The sequence below is a fragment of the Ylistrum balloti genome, unplaced genomic scaffold, assembly GCF_031769215.1.
Source record: "Ylistrum balloti isolate Yb309-2 unplaced genomic scaffold, AGI_CSIRO_Ybal_v1 Utg371574, whole genome shotgun sequence".
Taxonomy (NCBI): Eukaryota; Metazoa; Mollusca; class Bivalvia; order Pectinida; family Pectinidae; genus Ylistrum; species Ylistrum balloti.
Window position 1 is genome coordinate 71,274 of NW_026782809.1, and position 15,927 is coordinate 87,200.

At 41.3% G+C, this 15,927-nt stretch overlaps 1 protein-coding gene across 1 annotated transcript in view; it reads right to left on the reverse strand.

Annotated features, from left to right (window-relative positions):
• LOC132563065 (CD109 antigen-like) overlaps positions 1-15,668 on the reverse strand; it is a 32,476-nt gene extending 16,808 nt beyond the window's left edge. The window contains exons 1-6 of the mRNA XM_060227826.1: positions 15,571-15,668; positions 14,759-14,845; positions 13,862-14,048; positions 10,825-11,036; positions 7,199-7,351; positions 6,477-6,539 (exon numbers count right to left, since the gene is read on the reverse strand). Of these exons, the coding sequence (XP_060083809.1) occupies positions 6,477-6,539; positions 7,199-7,351; positions 10,825-11,036; positions 13,862-14,048; positions 14,759-14,845; positions 15,571-15,576 (708 nt within the window). The 5' untranslated portion in view covers positions 15,577-15,668. The remainder of the gene's footprint in view (positions 1-6,476; positions 6,540-7,198; positions 7,352-10,824; positions 11,037-13,861; positions 14,049-14,758; positions 14,846-15,570) is intronic.
• Positions 15,669-15,927: the final 259 nt, after the last annotated feature.

The window sequence follows — 15,927 nt, forward strand, 5'->3', positions numbered from 1 at the left end:
TGCATGTCCTAGCAGAGAAAAAGGATGCGGATGGAGAGGGCACACAGAACATGAGACCTGGTGGCAATTGTCTCTCCGGATACGCGACAACTTTGTCGGTAGCCAAACTTTGGACTGCAGGATACCCCTAAAGGACTGCAGAGCCAAAAGAACAGCCCTCATCTTGAGTTCACTGATGTGCTCCGATAGCTGTTCGCCAGACCACTTCCCTGAGTGGCATTGGCCGTCGAGGTAAGCTCCCATTCCTGTCATGGACGCATCCGTGAACAGGATCATAGAGGGGACAGGCTTGGTCACAGGCACCACGTGGAAAACGTTCTCCTGAATGGTCCACCAGCAAGAGAACTCCCTGACCGACTGGGTAAGCGGGATTCAGGCCTCCTGGATGACGGAACCCAGTTGGACAGGAGCAACATCTGGAGAGGTCCGATGTGAATCCTCCCTAGGGGGACCACATCTGCCAGGGAGTTGAGATACCCCAGAAAACTGAGGAACCAATATACCTGGACAAGCGACCAAGCGATGAAAGTCAGAGCCAGAGCCCTGACCTTCTCGAACTTCTCCAGAGGTGGAAGGTCTAAGCCCCGAACCATGTCAAAACGGTTCCCCAGGAAGACGAAGTCCTCAGATGAAGGAACCTACTTCCTCCTGGAGCACCCGAGCCTTTTCTGAATCCCCTGGAGGAGGAAAGAAAAAACGGCCGAGAGGCGAGGGACGGATCCTGAAGAAGGGGAATACCTAGACCCTCCCTGACCACCGACAAAAGCCCAAGCATCATCTGTAATATCCTACCACTGGGGAAGGAAAGCAGAGAGACGTCCGCCCACAGGGAGTTCCGGATGGGGCAGATCCAGCCCCTGCAAGACCAGCGAATCGTCTGCCAACCCGGAGCCTGAGCCTGCGGGAGAAGGACATGAGCCCGGAACAGGAGAACCGCCGTCCACCCGGCTATTACCCTTCGCCTTTCGCGGCCAAGAAGCAGAAATAGTCAGGAACCCTTCTTCTTGCCCCAGGAGGTTTCTTACCCTTCCTACCCTTCCCCTTGTTGCCGTTGAAGTGAGGTTGGGAATTGGGCTGTGCAGAAAACTGAGCAGCCGAAGACTTCGCCTTCTTCTTAGGAGGCACTGACCCCTGTGAGGCACTGGCCTTCTCAGCCTGAAACCTCTTCACCAGAAGTGCTGAGGCAACTGAGTCCTCCTTCATGTCCTTCTGAACCCAAGGAAGTGCTCCCCTGAACAAGGTACAGCCTTGGAAGGGGGCATTCAACAAGCGGAAACGGTATGGTTACTGGACATGATAATGGATTCAGGCGCCGACAATGCTGAGGCGGTGGGCAAACCTCGGCCCTGAGAATCCGGGAAATGTTGGCCTTGAGGACCTGCATCCCCGAAAGACCGAAGTCCCCTTTGGAGGAACAGGGGCAGCCAGAGGAGCCATCTCCGGAGAGGGGAACTCCTCTATATGGCGTTTAGATGCAGCGCGTCTAACAGCCGTAGCTGTAGGCTTGGGTCGGAGACCCGAAGCCCACCCCTTGGAACAGGAGACCGACGGGTCCGCGCTGGAGGCGGAAGTCCTTAAGGTCCGGCAAACCTTTATAGGACGGCCAACAAGGCCCCCGAAGTAGCAGAACATTGGGGGGATTTGGCACTGCTATAACATCTTCTAGAGGAGAGACCAACCCCTATGGGTTCCACGAGTGAAGACCCATGGGGTAAAAACCAAACCCCTGAGGGAATGGGAATGGTCCAGCGGGCCGGGAGTGACCCCAGAACTTGCCAAGATGGCCAGTCTGAGTCTGGGACTGGACACCCTGTCCAAAGGACCAGGATGAACCGTCACTCCCACCAGGTGGAAACCCAGACATGTACGGCTAAGCCCGTAACTGCTGAGTAACTGTTGGTACCCAAAACCATCCGCAGGTTGGCCTGGGCAACCCAGGAATAAGTGCCCGCAGGCACCCCTGCTCCCTGAGCCCGGGGAAAGGGAGACCAGAAACCGGACTCCTGGCCTGAAGCGCCAAACCCTTGGGGGAAACCCCCTGGGAAACCCTGCACTGGGAAATCTGGACTGGGGCGGAAAGTCCCAGAGCCAGAAGCCTATGAGGGTGGGAAAACAGACCCCGCGCTGACACCAGGATTAGTGTGTAGCCACAGACAAAAAGTCTGTGGCCCCTGACCCTATACCCGAAGGCACAGGTCCTGAGTCAAAGCGGCCCCCACCAATGATGCCACCTGGTGCGCTGAGGTCCCTGAAGGAATCAGAGACCTCGACCGGAAGTCCCTTTCCGACGGTAACACCACCGGCTATCGAGAGCTACTGGCCAATTCGACTCTTGACTGCGCCAAGTCAGGGTTGGGCTTCCCCCCTCCCCTCCTACTCCAGGACGCACCTGGACAGGGGGAGCCATCCCCTGCTGAAGGGCAGAGCTCGGTGGAATGAGAGCACCCCCAGCAGGAACGCCCAAAACACCTACTGGTTCAGAACCTGGGGAGGAGGTCTTAAAAAGCTTACTTCCCTTACCGGAAGAAGAGGACGAATCCCTCTTCTGGCGGGAAGTTAGCCCGACAGACATGGGAGCCTAAGCAGCAGACTCCATGTGCAAACAAAGTTCACATTGCGAGGTCTGGCTGCAAGGTCGACAAAGGGGACAGGCATCATGGGGGTCCCATTATCCATAGAAATAGGAACATCCATGCGCTGACTCCCGACGTAAACCTGGCACTATTATCCATCATCGAAACAATAAAAAATCGTAACAATGAAAACAAGGACAACAAACTTTTCTAACAATAAAAAAAAACTACGAACGAGAGCACAAAGCCTACCGTACACAGCAAGATTGCAGTGCAAAAAAGAAAACGGTCGTACAAAACGGCCGACAAAGCAGCAAGAAAACAATTTCAACTTCACGAAAATCCGAGTGATGAGACAAGTAGTCACACACTTGAACACGTGGAGGAAAAACACGGCCGGATACAAAGTTTTCGAACAATAAAAAAACTACGAACGAGAGCACAAAGCCTACCGTACGCAGCAAGATTGCACTGCACAAAAGAAAACGGTCGTACAACACAGCCGACAAAGCAGCAAGAAAACAAATTCCAACTTCACGAAAATCCGAGCAACGAGACAAGTAGTCACGCACTCGAATACGTGGAGGAAAAAACGGCCGGAAATACGGTCAAAATAAACAAATGACAATACTTAATTTCACAATATAAGTTGGGAGATGGGTTTACAGACTACTAAATGAGTAACAATATACTCAAACGACAATAGCGGTACAAAGAGAAGGAGTAAGAAAAGCACTGAGCTCAGACACCTCCGCAATCGTCAGCAGCCATAAAGGTAAGAGGAAGGTAGATCACTCTGCGTTCCTGCCGTGATGGCTCATGGATCATAGGGAGGGCGGGATGGTTTTTTTTTTTAAATCTTTTGTTGTTGGGATACAAAGATGGGTGTAGATACTGTATTTGCATACTAAAGTTATGGTAATTATTGCTGAAATGAAAGTAAGGTTTTACCCATCAAAGCCAAACAAACCAGACATTACTATATGTCAGGAGAAAGCAATCCAATTCTACTGGAAAATACCACAACAGAAAAAGATAATATTGACAAAGACCTAATATTCTCTTTCCATATCCAACAAATTGCTAATAAGGCAACATTTAGAATATGCTTCAAGTGTGTGCAGTCCGTATAAAATGAAAGATATTGAATCATTCGAAAGGGTCCAGAGGCGAGCCACTAAACTGGTCCCAAGCTTAAAGGATTTACCTTATTGTGTCAGACTTAAAAATCTAGGACTTCCTACATTAATTTATCAAAGGTTAAGAGGAGACATGATTAATGTCTTTAAAATAATCAACAGCTTCTACGAGGGTTTGACCATATTTTGTAACCCCGAGGGTGGAATATCCCTATCCTACATACACACATAATGAGTCTTTTTCTCTCATATCTTTACCAAAATTTTGGGAAAAGGACTGTCGGCCATTACCTTCATGTGTTTCATTTTTTCAATCCGAGGTTTTTACAAAAAACGAACTAGATATTCTTAATGATCATACCCATATTCTGCAAACTTTCAGTTTGCTGTCAAATTTCAAACCATTTTTCGATATATTGCAGGATGAATATATTATTCGCAGATGAAAAAAACCAAAAATGATCTCTGTGTGATTATATAGTATGTGTAAGTAAACATCCGCGAAAAGAAATTGTTCCATCAAATACTTCAAAGAAATCAACAAGGAACAGATTTTTATAATTCAACATATAGTTTTATCATCAAAATCACATATTTGATCATTTTAAGAAATATATCAATGTATCTTTTCACTGTTTTAACATTTTCTCAAAATACTGTGACGCTGACATGACGTCACCATAGTCAAAGGAATTCCATTCATAAATTCAAGGCGTGATGTCACACGATCTCCTATTCCGAGTCGCTGTCGCTCTCAATCACCATGATTCGACGACGTTTGGGTGGTAGAACATTTGTGGTGATATTTACGGATATTTGGCAATTTTCAATGTGAGAACCAGCAAACAAGGATTCGATGCGAGTTTCAGATTGTTTCTGTGATACAGGATTGTAGGTGTTAACCGTGTTTTCTTGTTGTGATGACGATGGTAAACACACTGTGACATCAGATGTAGGCCTAGTAACTGTTAAGGTTGTTTGTTGACATGACGATGACAGATGACAGCTGACAGATCAATGTAAACAAGCAGACGACGCTGTAAGAGTTGGCTCCCCTGAACACAGATTACTCCGCGTACGTGTTTGCCCATGTAAGATAGAATTTTCTTACATAGCTATCTTACATGGGCAAACTCTATCCAATATGGCAGGATATGAGAGAAAGTTGAATCCATTAAAGCATTAATAAAGAGTAGCATTTTGAAGTAAAATGTTGTCTTAATATCCTTTGGGGGCCCGCCCTTAAGTCCCTAGGGGTCAAATCAAATTTTTGAATTTGAGAAATGATTGTTTACCCTAACTGATGAATCATGCCAAAGCTTGTTGAAATCTACTTAGGCAGAAAGGAGGAGGAGGGCTTTAAATCTAATTTCAGCATCTCCCTATAACTATAAGAAACTATAAACTTTATTTATTTTATGACAATTGCAAAACCAGTTATATCAACTTATACTAATCACTCTTGTTGGCCCGGATGTAAGTGCAAGGTCTTATTGTGGGAGGAAACACATTACCCATGGAAAAACCACGTGGTCGGACAGGTGACACTTACCTTTTCATGTCCGTTCCAGGAGTCCAACCCTGGACGACTAGGTGAAAGGCAAGTGCGTTACCACTGTGCCACCCAACCACCCAATCAGTGTCTTAAAATATAAGCTGTATTTTGGCTCAGGACAGAAAGACAAAAGTGACTCTATATATCAAGATGGACTACTCTGAAAAGGATTACAGCTTCAAGTGACATTAAATGTAAAATGATTTATCTACTGGTGTTGATAACCATGACATTGCAGGAATTGCTATCATATTTCAATACAACTGATCCATGTGTTCTGTTGCATTGAGTGAAAATCATTTTTGGAAAATAAAAGAAAAAGGACTAAACATTGACATGGTAGTCAAATGATAAAAGATCAAAAACATTTTACAAAAATGATTTATATATGAATGTTAGGGTACTATTTTGTAGCTTTTTGTATGTTTTTTATTACCCACAAAAAGTTATACCTTTTATGTACTTTTTTCACACTCGCAAAAAGTTCAATACTTTTTGTCCCTTTTACCTATGTATATGATCAATAAAGAAATAAGGACAGTACTGACAAACGAATTGTCAAATTTTCAAGGCAATCTGCCCCTTTATCAAGACACAAATATTACATAAATTACATCACATACATTGAACATGAAACAGATACAAAGTAATGAATTTAAATATGAGAATAGTTAGGTGTCTCGCTAATCCCTTCAGCTGATGGACACCAAAGACCCTTTATAAGGAACGAAAGATAGTGATTTAAAAGTATGAATGTATGTAAAGTGACAGTAACAAGTATTTTCGATAAAAATCAGCAGTTAGATGCACAAAAAATGTATATAAAAGATATTGTTTTGAATATGGATAAATAGGCCCCAGTTTTGTCAACTCAAAACAAGATTTTCTACTTTCAGACTAAAGTTAATAATTGGTCCCCAATCTTAAATTGGAACGAAAGCAGAGCCTAAAGAACTTAATGAGAAGTGAACTGAATTTGGAAAGGAAGTTAAAGAAGAAAAAATATGATATAGAATTGGAGAATTTCTTCAACTGGAGATTTTTCATGTCTGTTTTAATTCGAAATAATGCGTAATCAGTTATTCTCTCTAACAGGACTTATCAAAGTTTGTAAAAATGTTTAATGACATTGTTATTCATTCAAGGGGAGAGAGTGTGGTCAATAAATATTAAGGGCAAATAAAGATAAAAAAATTCCTGTACACTTACCGTGAGAAGAGCAACACCTCTGCCACTTACTGTGAAAGGCACCTCCATAATATCATCTGGCAGCTGTTTAAAAATTGTAAACACAAAAATAAATAAAAATGTCCTTTTCTTGGAGTTTTTACAATTTTTCATGCCTTTTCTGAATAAGATGACTGGTATCAATTTGAAATGTCGATAAAATAAATGTTACTGTTGCAAATTCAATATAAAATTAGTTGAAAAAGAGTACTGCAGAGTTGAGCTGTATAAAAATGCTCACACATTGATTTGTTTTATGAAAAGGGACACAAAAATGGAAATGGTAACTATAAGTCAAAAAGTTGACAGAAAACAGTGCTATATGTTGTAATGATAGATTAAATCCTGCAATTTTTAAAGAGATAGGTGGAAAACTGAAAGAAATGCTGAAAAGAAAAAAGAGCAATAATTTTTTGAAATATTGGTGAATCTGATTGTTATTCAAGAGATCACAATCTCACATTAAAGCAACTTGGCAAGTTTGAAAAAGAAATTGGTCGAAAACTGTGAGAGGAGATCTCCAGACAAGGCGAACATAATGAAAACAACGAGGGGCAGTAACTCTTCCATATACAATTGAATCAAACTGCCATTCAGGGAAATACAACATCATATCTTAGTGATTATAAACCTACCTAGGTGTTATTTTTGTCCCCATATATACAAACACCTGATCTATGAAACAATGTTAACTCCATGCAAACCTTTTCCTTCTGGTAGAGAAATTTGTTATCATCGTTGACAACAAGCATCTTATTTAAGATCCCATCTGTGTCAACAGTGAGGTTCATCCCGGCACTGCTCTTTCCAATCAGGATGGATATTGCTGCAATAGCCTGGAGTCCTATCACTGTATCCTAATTCAGAAAAATGAAATTGTATTTATTTCTCTGATGGATGTTATGTTCTGGCTTATAGTAATTATAATACACTGTTAATGATATTCTGAATGTATATGTAAATTCAGGGGGCATCACTCAAGTTGTACAGAAAAATATAGCAATTTCAGGGGGCATCACTCAAGTTGTACAGAAAAATATAGCAATTTCAGGGGGCATCACTCAAGTTGTACAGAAAAAATGTTAATTTCAGGGGGCATCACTCAAGTTGTACAGAAAAATAACAGCAATTTCAGGGGGCATCACTCAAGTTGTACAGAAAAAATGTTAATTTCAGGGGGCATCACTCAAGTTGTACAGAACAATATAGCAATTTCAGGGGGCATCACTCAAGTTGTACAGAAAAAATTAGTAATTTCAGGGGGAATAACTCAAGTTGTACAGAAAAAATGTTAATTTCAGGGGGCATCACTCAAGTTGTACAGAAAAAATGTTAATTTCAGGGGGCATCACTCAAGTTGTACAGAACAATATAGCAATTTCAGGGGGCATCACTCAAGTTGTACAGAAAAATTTAGTAATTTCAGGGGGAATAACTCAAGTTGTACAGAAAAAATGTTAATTTCAGGGGGCATCACTCAAGTTGTACATAAAAATATAGTAATTTCTGGGGGAATAACTCAAGTTGTATAGAAAAAAATTGATGTAATTTCAGGAGGAATAACTTTTAAACTGTCACACTATTAGGAGAAGGTGGTACAGTGACTGTGACATTATATAATAATGTCTACTACTATGCATATGTAAGTATCTTGATTGTTTGATGAATTTGCTTAAGTTGTCACATATGACCTTTCGCCCTTTATCCTTGAGCACTTTAAAATGAAGAAGTGTAAACTTGATGTTATGTTACTATGGGAGTAAATATGAAACAAATCTGTTGAGAGGTTTTCAAGATAGGACATTGATTCAGGATGGGATTGGCAGGATGGGATTTGACAGGGGGGGGTGACACGGAGGTGAAAAAAAGTGACAGGGGAGGTGACAGAACAAGTGGTGACAGGATGAGAGGTGAAAGGGGAGATGACAGCATGGGTGGTGACAGAATGGGAAATGGCAGGATGGGAGTGGAAGGTGACAGGATGGGACTTGACAGAATGGGTGGTAACAGGATGGGAGGTGTCAGGATGGGATCAGAAGGTGACAGGATGGGAGGAGGCAGGATGGGAGTGGAAGGTGACAGAATGGGAGTTGGCAGGATGGAGGTGGCAGAATGGGAGTGAAAGGTGAAAGGATGGGAGGAGGCAGCATGGGAGGAGGCAGGATGGGAGTGGAAGGTGACAGGATGGGAGGTGGCAGGATGGGAGGTAGCGGAATGGGAGTGGAAGGTGACTGGATGGGAGGTGACAGGATGGGAGGTGGCAGAATGGGAGAGGAAGGTGACAGGATGGGAAGTGACAGAATGGGAGGTGGCAGGATGGGATGTGACAGGATGGGAGGTGGCAGGATGGGAGGTGACGGGATAGGAGTGGAAAGTGACAGAATAGGAGGTGAAATGATGGGAGGTGACAAAATAGGAGATGACAGGATTGGAGGTGACAGGATGGGAGGTGAGAGGATGGGAGGAGAGGATAGGAGGTGGTTGGATGGGTGGTGACAGGAAAGGATGTGACAGGATAGGAGGTGATAGGATGGGAGAGGAAGGTGACAGAATAGGATATGACAGGATGGGTGGTGACAGGATGGGAGGCGACAGGATGGCAGTTGACAGGATGGGAGTTGGCTGGATGGGAGGTGAAAGGATGGGAGGTGACAGGATGGGAGGTGGCAGGATGGGAGGTGACAGGATGGGAGGTGACAGGATGGGGAGGGGGTGATGGGATGGGAGGTGGGAGGATGGAGTGGAAGGTCATAGGTTGGGAAATGACAGGATAGGAGGTGGCAGGATGGGAGATGACTGGATGGGTGGTGACAGGATGGGAAATGACAGGATGGGAGGTGACAGGATGGTTGCTGACAGGATTGGTGGTGACAGGATGGGAGGTGGCAGGATGGGAGGTGGCAGGATGGAAGGTGAAAGGATGGGAGGTTACAGGATGGGAGGTGACAGGATGGGAGTGGAAGGTGACAGGATGGAAGGTGACAGAATGGGAGGTGGCAGAATGGGAGAGGAAGGTGACAGGATGGGAAGTGGCAGGATGGGATGTGACAGGATGGGAGGTGGCAGGATGGGAGGTGACGGGATAGGAGTGGAAGGTGACAGAATTGGAGGTGAAATGATGGGAGGTGACAGAATAGGAGATGACAGGATTGGAGGTGACAGGATGGGAGGTGAGAAGATGGGAGGAGAGGATGGGAGGTGGTTGGATGGGTGGTGACAGGAAAGGATGTGACAGGATAGGAGGTGATAGGATGGGAGAGGAAGGTGACAGAATAGGATATGACAGGATGGGTGGTGACAGGATGGCAGTTGACAGGATGGGAGTTGGCCGGATGGGAGGTGACAGGATGGGAGTTGACAGGATGGGAGGTGGCAGGATGGAAGGTGAAAGAATGGGAGGTGACAGGATGGGAGGTGACAGGATGGGAGTTGACAGGATGGGAGGTGAAAGAATGGGAGGTGACAGGATGGGAGGTGACAGGATGGGAGGTGAAAGAATGGGAGGTGACAGGATGGGAGGTGACAGGATGGGAGTTGACAGGATGGGAGTTGACAGGATTGGAGGTGGCAGGATGGGAGCTGAAAGGATGGGAGTTGACAGGATAGGAGGTGAAAGAATGGGAGGTGACAGGATGGGAGGTGACAGGATGGGAGTTGACAGGATGGGAGTTGACAGGATTGGAGGTGGCAGGATGGGAGCTGAAAGGATGGGAGGTGGCAGGATGGGAGGTGACAGGATGGGGAGGGGGTGACGGGATGGGAGGTGGGAGGATGGAGTGGAAGGTCATAGGTTGGGAAATGACAGGATAGGAGGTGGCAGGATAGGAGATGACTGGATGGGTGGTGACAGGACGGGAAGTGACAGGATGGGAGGTGACAGGATGGTTGCTGACAGGATTGGTGGTGACAGGATGGGAGGTGGCAGGATGGGAGGTGGCAGGATGGGAGGTGAAAGGATGGGAGGTGGCAGGATGGGAGGTGGCAGGATGGAAGGTGAAAGGATGGGAGGTGACAGGATGGGAGGTGACAGATCCTGTCACGTGACAGGATGGGAGGTGACAGGATGGGAAGTGACAGGATGGGAGTGGAAGGTGACAGAATGGGAGTTGACAGTATGGGAGTTGACAGGATGGGAAGTGACAGGATAGGAGGTGACAGGGGAGGTGGCAGAAGAGGTGACAAGATGGATGATTATCACTTTTTGCCCCCATTCTAAAAAAGAAAACATAAGGAAATGCATTCAATAAAAACACATATATCATTCTATCACTGAAATAGCTGTATGACATTTCGACATTTCGTTATCTAAATCAGAAGACTATGTCCACACCTGGGTAGATTTGAAGGAACCCGCTCCATTAATCTGTGACATAAGCCACCTGAGGACACGTTGACCTTTTATAACATTGTCCATCTTGGTGTAAGCTAGGATGACATAGGAGGCGGTCTCTATGTCTGATGGTCCTGAAGGCAGACTGCGGTACAGACGACCGTTGTCCTTATAGACTGACTGTGTGGCTGTGCTCCAGTACATCATATCATCTGTAAATTACATAATTTCTACCTCATATTTTACCTGCATAATGAAACCATACAATGATACATTAATTGACTTTGATCCTGAGAGAGGTTGTTTTAATTTAAGTTAATAACCCTGATCGAGAAAGATCTTCTTTTTTTACTAAATAATCCTGAGAGATTTCTGTAATTATTTGTAATTACATAGAGCTTGTGAGAGATCTTCATTCATTGCATTTAATTTCCATAATCCTGAAGGATTGTTTTAATCACCTATTTATCCTGAGAGATCTTAATAAATCAAAGCTGATTACTCAGATATTTAGAGATCTTTTCACAGTTATTCATTCTGATCCTGAGAGATTTTTACCAATCACACATAATTACTCAAATCCTGAGAGATTTCTTCCAATCACACGTAATTACTCAAATCCTAAGAGATTTTTACCAATCACACATAATTACTCTGATCCTGAGAGATTTTTACCAATCACACATAACTTTGATCCTCAGAGATTTTTACCAATCACACATTACTCTGAGCCTAGAGATTTTTACCAATCACACGTTATTACTCTGATCCTGAGAAATTTTTACCAATCACACATAATTACTCTGATCCTGAGAGATTTTTACCAATCACACATTACTCTGATCCTAAGAGATTTTTACCAATCACACATAATTACTCTGATCCTGAGAGATTTTTACCAATCACACATTACTCTGATCCCGAGAGATTTTTATCAATCACACATAATTACTCAAATCCTGAGAGATTTTACCAATCACACTTAATTACTCAAATCCTAAGAGATTTTTACCAATCACACATTACTCTGATCCAGAGAGATTTTTACCAATCACACGTAATTACTCAAATCCTAAGAGATTTTACCAATCACACATTACTCTGATCCTGAGAGATTTTTATCAATCACACATAATTACTCAAATCCAAAGAGATTTTTACCAATCACATGTAATTACTCTGATCCTGAGAGATTTTACCAATCACACATAATTACTCTGATCCTGAGAGATTTTACCAATCACACATTACTCTGATCCCGAGAGATTTTTATCAATCACACATAATTACTCAAATCCTGAGAGATTTTACCAATCACACTTAATTACTCAAATCCTAAGAGATTTTTACCAATCACACATAATTACTCAGATCCTAGAGATTTTTACCAATCACATGTAATTACTCTGATCCTGAGAGATTTTTACCAATCACACGTAATTACTCTGATCCTGAGAGATTTTTACCAATCACATGTAATTACTCTGATCCTAGAGATTTTTACCAATCACATGTAATTACTCTGATCCTGAGAGATTTTTACCAATCACATGTAATTACTCTGATCCTGAGAGATTTTTACCAATCACATGTAATTACTCTGTAATTACTCAGATCCTAAGAGTTTTTTACCAATCACACATTACTCTGATCCTAAGAGATTTTTACCAATCACACATTACTCTGATCCTGAGAGATTTTTACCAATCACATGTAATTACTTTGATCCTAGAGATTTTTACCAATCACATGTAATTACTCTGATCCTGAGAGATTTTTACCAATCACATGTAATTACTTTGATCCTAGAGATTTTTACCAATCACACGTAATTACTCTGATTCTGAGAGATTTTTACCAATCACACGTAATTACTCTGATCCGGAGAGATTTTTACCAATCACATGTAATTACTCAGATCCTAAGAGATTTTTACCAATCACACATAATTACTCAGATCCTAAGAGATTTTTACCAATCACACATTACTCTGATCCTAAGAGATTTTTACCAATCACATGTAATTACTCAGATCCTAAGAGTTTTTTACCAATCACACATAATTACTCAAATCCTGAGAGATTTTTACCAATCACACATAATTACTCAAATCCTGAGAGATTTTTACCAATCACATGTAATTACTCAGATCCTAAGAGATTTTTACCAATCACACATAATTACTCAGATCCTAAGAGTTTTTTACCAATCACACATAATTACTCAAATCCTGAGAGATTTTTACCAATCACACATAATTACTCAAATCCTGAGAGATTTTTACCAATCACATGTAATTACTCAGATCCTAAGAGATTTTTACCAATCACACATAATTACTCAAATCCTGAGAGATTTTTACCAATCACATGTAATTACTCTGATCCTGAGAGATTTTTACCAATCACATGTAATTACTCTGATCCTGAGAGATTTTTACCAATCACATGTAATTACTCTGATCCTGAGAGATTTTTACCAATCACATGTAATTACTTTGATCCTGAGAGATTTTTACCAATCACATGTAATTACTCTGATCCTGAGAGATTTTTACCAATCACACGTAATTACTCTGATCCTGAGAGATTTTTACCAATCACACGTAATTACTCTGATCCTGAGAGATTTTTACCAATCACACGTAATTACTCTGATCCTGAGAGATTTTTACCAATCACATGTAATTACTTTGATCCTGAGAGATTTTTACCAATCACACGTAATTACTCTGATCCTAAGAGTTTTTTACCAATCACACGTAATTACTTTGATCCTAGAGATTTTTACCAATCACACATTACTCTGATCCTGAGAGATTTTTACCAATCACATGTAATTACTCTGATCCTAAGAGTTTTTTACCAATCACACATAATTACTCTGATCCTGAGAGATTTTTACCAATCACATGTAATTACTCTGATCCTGAGGTATTCCTCCGCAAACTTAATTGTTTCTATTCTGATCCTTCAACAAATCTTTTTTAACTTAATTCTGATCCTGAGAGAGCTATAATTTAATCAAACTTAATAACCCTGATCCTGAGAGAGATCTTCAAGTTTCTGCAGAACATCAGATGTTAAGGAACTCTCCCCCAAGGCAAAAGCATATGCCAGTATTGCCAGTTGAAAGTACTTCCGTTGAGCTACCCAAGTATCTTTATTCAGCATGTAGTCAGCTTCCATTGCACTCAGGACAAGAGCCAATTTGATATCAAGATTCTGCAAATACAAGTTTTTTTTAATAATGAACCACTGTGAATAAAAACAAATGAACAAGAGGGCCATGGAACTTAATGGTCATCTGATAATTGTTGAATGAATGAACAAACCACAGAATTTGCAGATAGTGTTGAATTCCCACGATGATATTTCAGACCACATTTGGTATAAATCCAATAAAGCATTAAGGAAGAATAGTGTTTTGAAGCAAAATCATTGACTAACTTTCCCATTTAGGCCCCCCAGGGGTCAAATCAATTTTCTGAATTCATGAAATGACAACCCACCTGCAAGAATGTTTCAGATCAAATTTGGTTGAAATCTACCAAGGCATTAAATATACATAGCATTTTGAAGCAAGGTTTTGTCTAACCTCCCCAATTGGGGCCCTGCCCCACAGTCCCTCGGAGTCAAGTCAACTTTCTGAATTTAAAAAATAATTTCCCACCCCAAATGATCTTTCAGACCAAATTTTGTTGAAATCTGCCAAGGTGTTAAGCAGGAGTAGTGTTTTAAAAAAAAAAGTTTACAGATGGTGCATGACGACAGATGGTGCATGACGACGGATGATGTACATTAGCAATAGGTCATCTTGACCCTTTGTGTCAGATGACCTTAAAACTTCATTTCTGCATATTCAGGTGACTTAATACTAATGCAAGTTATCAATCTAATGGGTAAGACATGTGATTGAGTCCTTAGGAACTTACTGGAGTTCTCAAGGTCATTTCTGCCACGCCTTCCTTCAGACTAGAGTAAATATATGCAGCCAAAGTGGACTTTGTATTGCTGCCACCCTGCAAACACAACATGAACATATGATCTGTTAAGAAATAACATATGTTGTGAGGCTACGCAACACAAATTTATCATATCCATCCCGAGAACCCTCACACCTTTTTAGTTCATACACTCAAGTAAAATGATTTTATTCTATAAGTTGTATATGTCTATAAATAGTATTTAGTTAGTATATTTCTATAAATAGTTTTTAGTCAGTATATTTCTATAAATAGTTTTTAGTCAGTATATTTCTATACATAGTATTTAGTCAGTATATTTCTATAAATAATTTTTAGTCAGTATATTTCTATAAATAGTTTTTAGTCAGTTTATTTCTAAAAATAGTTTTTAGTCAGTATATTTCTATTTAGTCAGTATATTTCTATAAATAGTTTTTAGTCAGTATATTTCTAGTTATAGTTTTTAGTCAGTATATTTCTAGTTATAGTTTTAAGTCTGTATATTTCTATAAATAGTTTTTAGAAAGTATTTTCCTATATTTTTTAATCAGTAAAATTTCATCAAATATCAATAGGATATATTTCCAGCATCATGCGGTGTGATAATTGCTCACACAACAAAAATAAAGCCCAAAGTCGAACAGCCATAATCATACTAAAATTTAGTATGAAGGAAACCCAGCTGAAACTAATTAATTAAGGTTTTACAATTTAATAAAGAAATAAATATTCAACATTCTTAAAATAAATAACATCTAATTCTGTCACATGATATATACCATCATTTCGGAGTGAATCACTCGACCAGGTTCGTGAAAGGTGTGGTCTCGTTCATCTAGCTGATTCAATAACCAAACAGCACTTGCAGAAATCAGGTCCTCATCGACAACATCTGATATATATGTTTTTGCCTTAGCAAAAGATTTCACCACAAATGCGGTCAGCCTGAAACACATACCAGGTGAATCATAGTTGTCTCCCTTACTCTTCAATGTAGTACCTGTAATGATGCTTTTCCATTGATATGACACCAGAAATGTTTCATTACGTACAGGTGCAACAGAAAAACATTCATTCTGTTTGCATAAAGAGTACACACATGATATCAGAAAACACTGACAGAAATTCAAACCAAG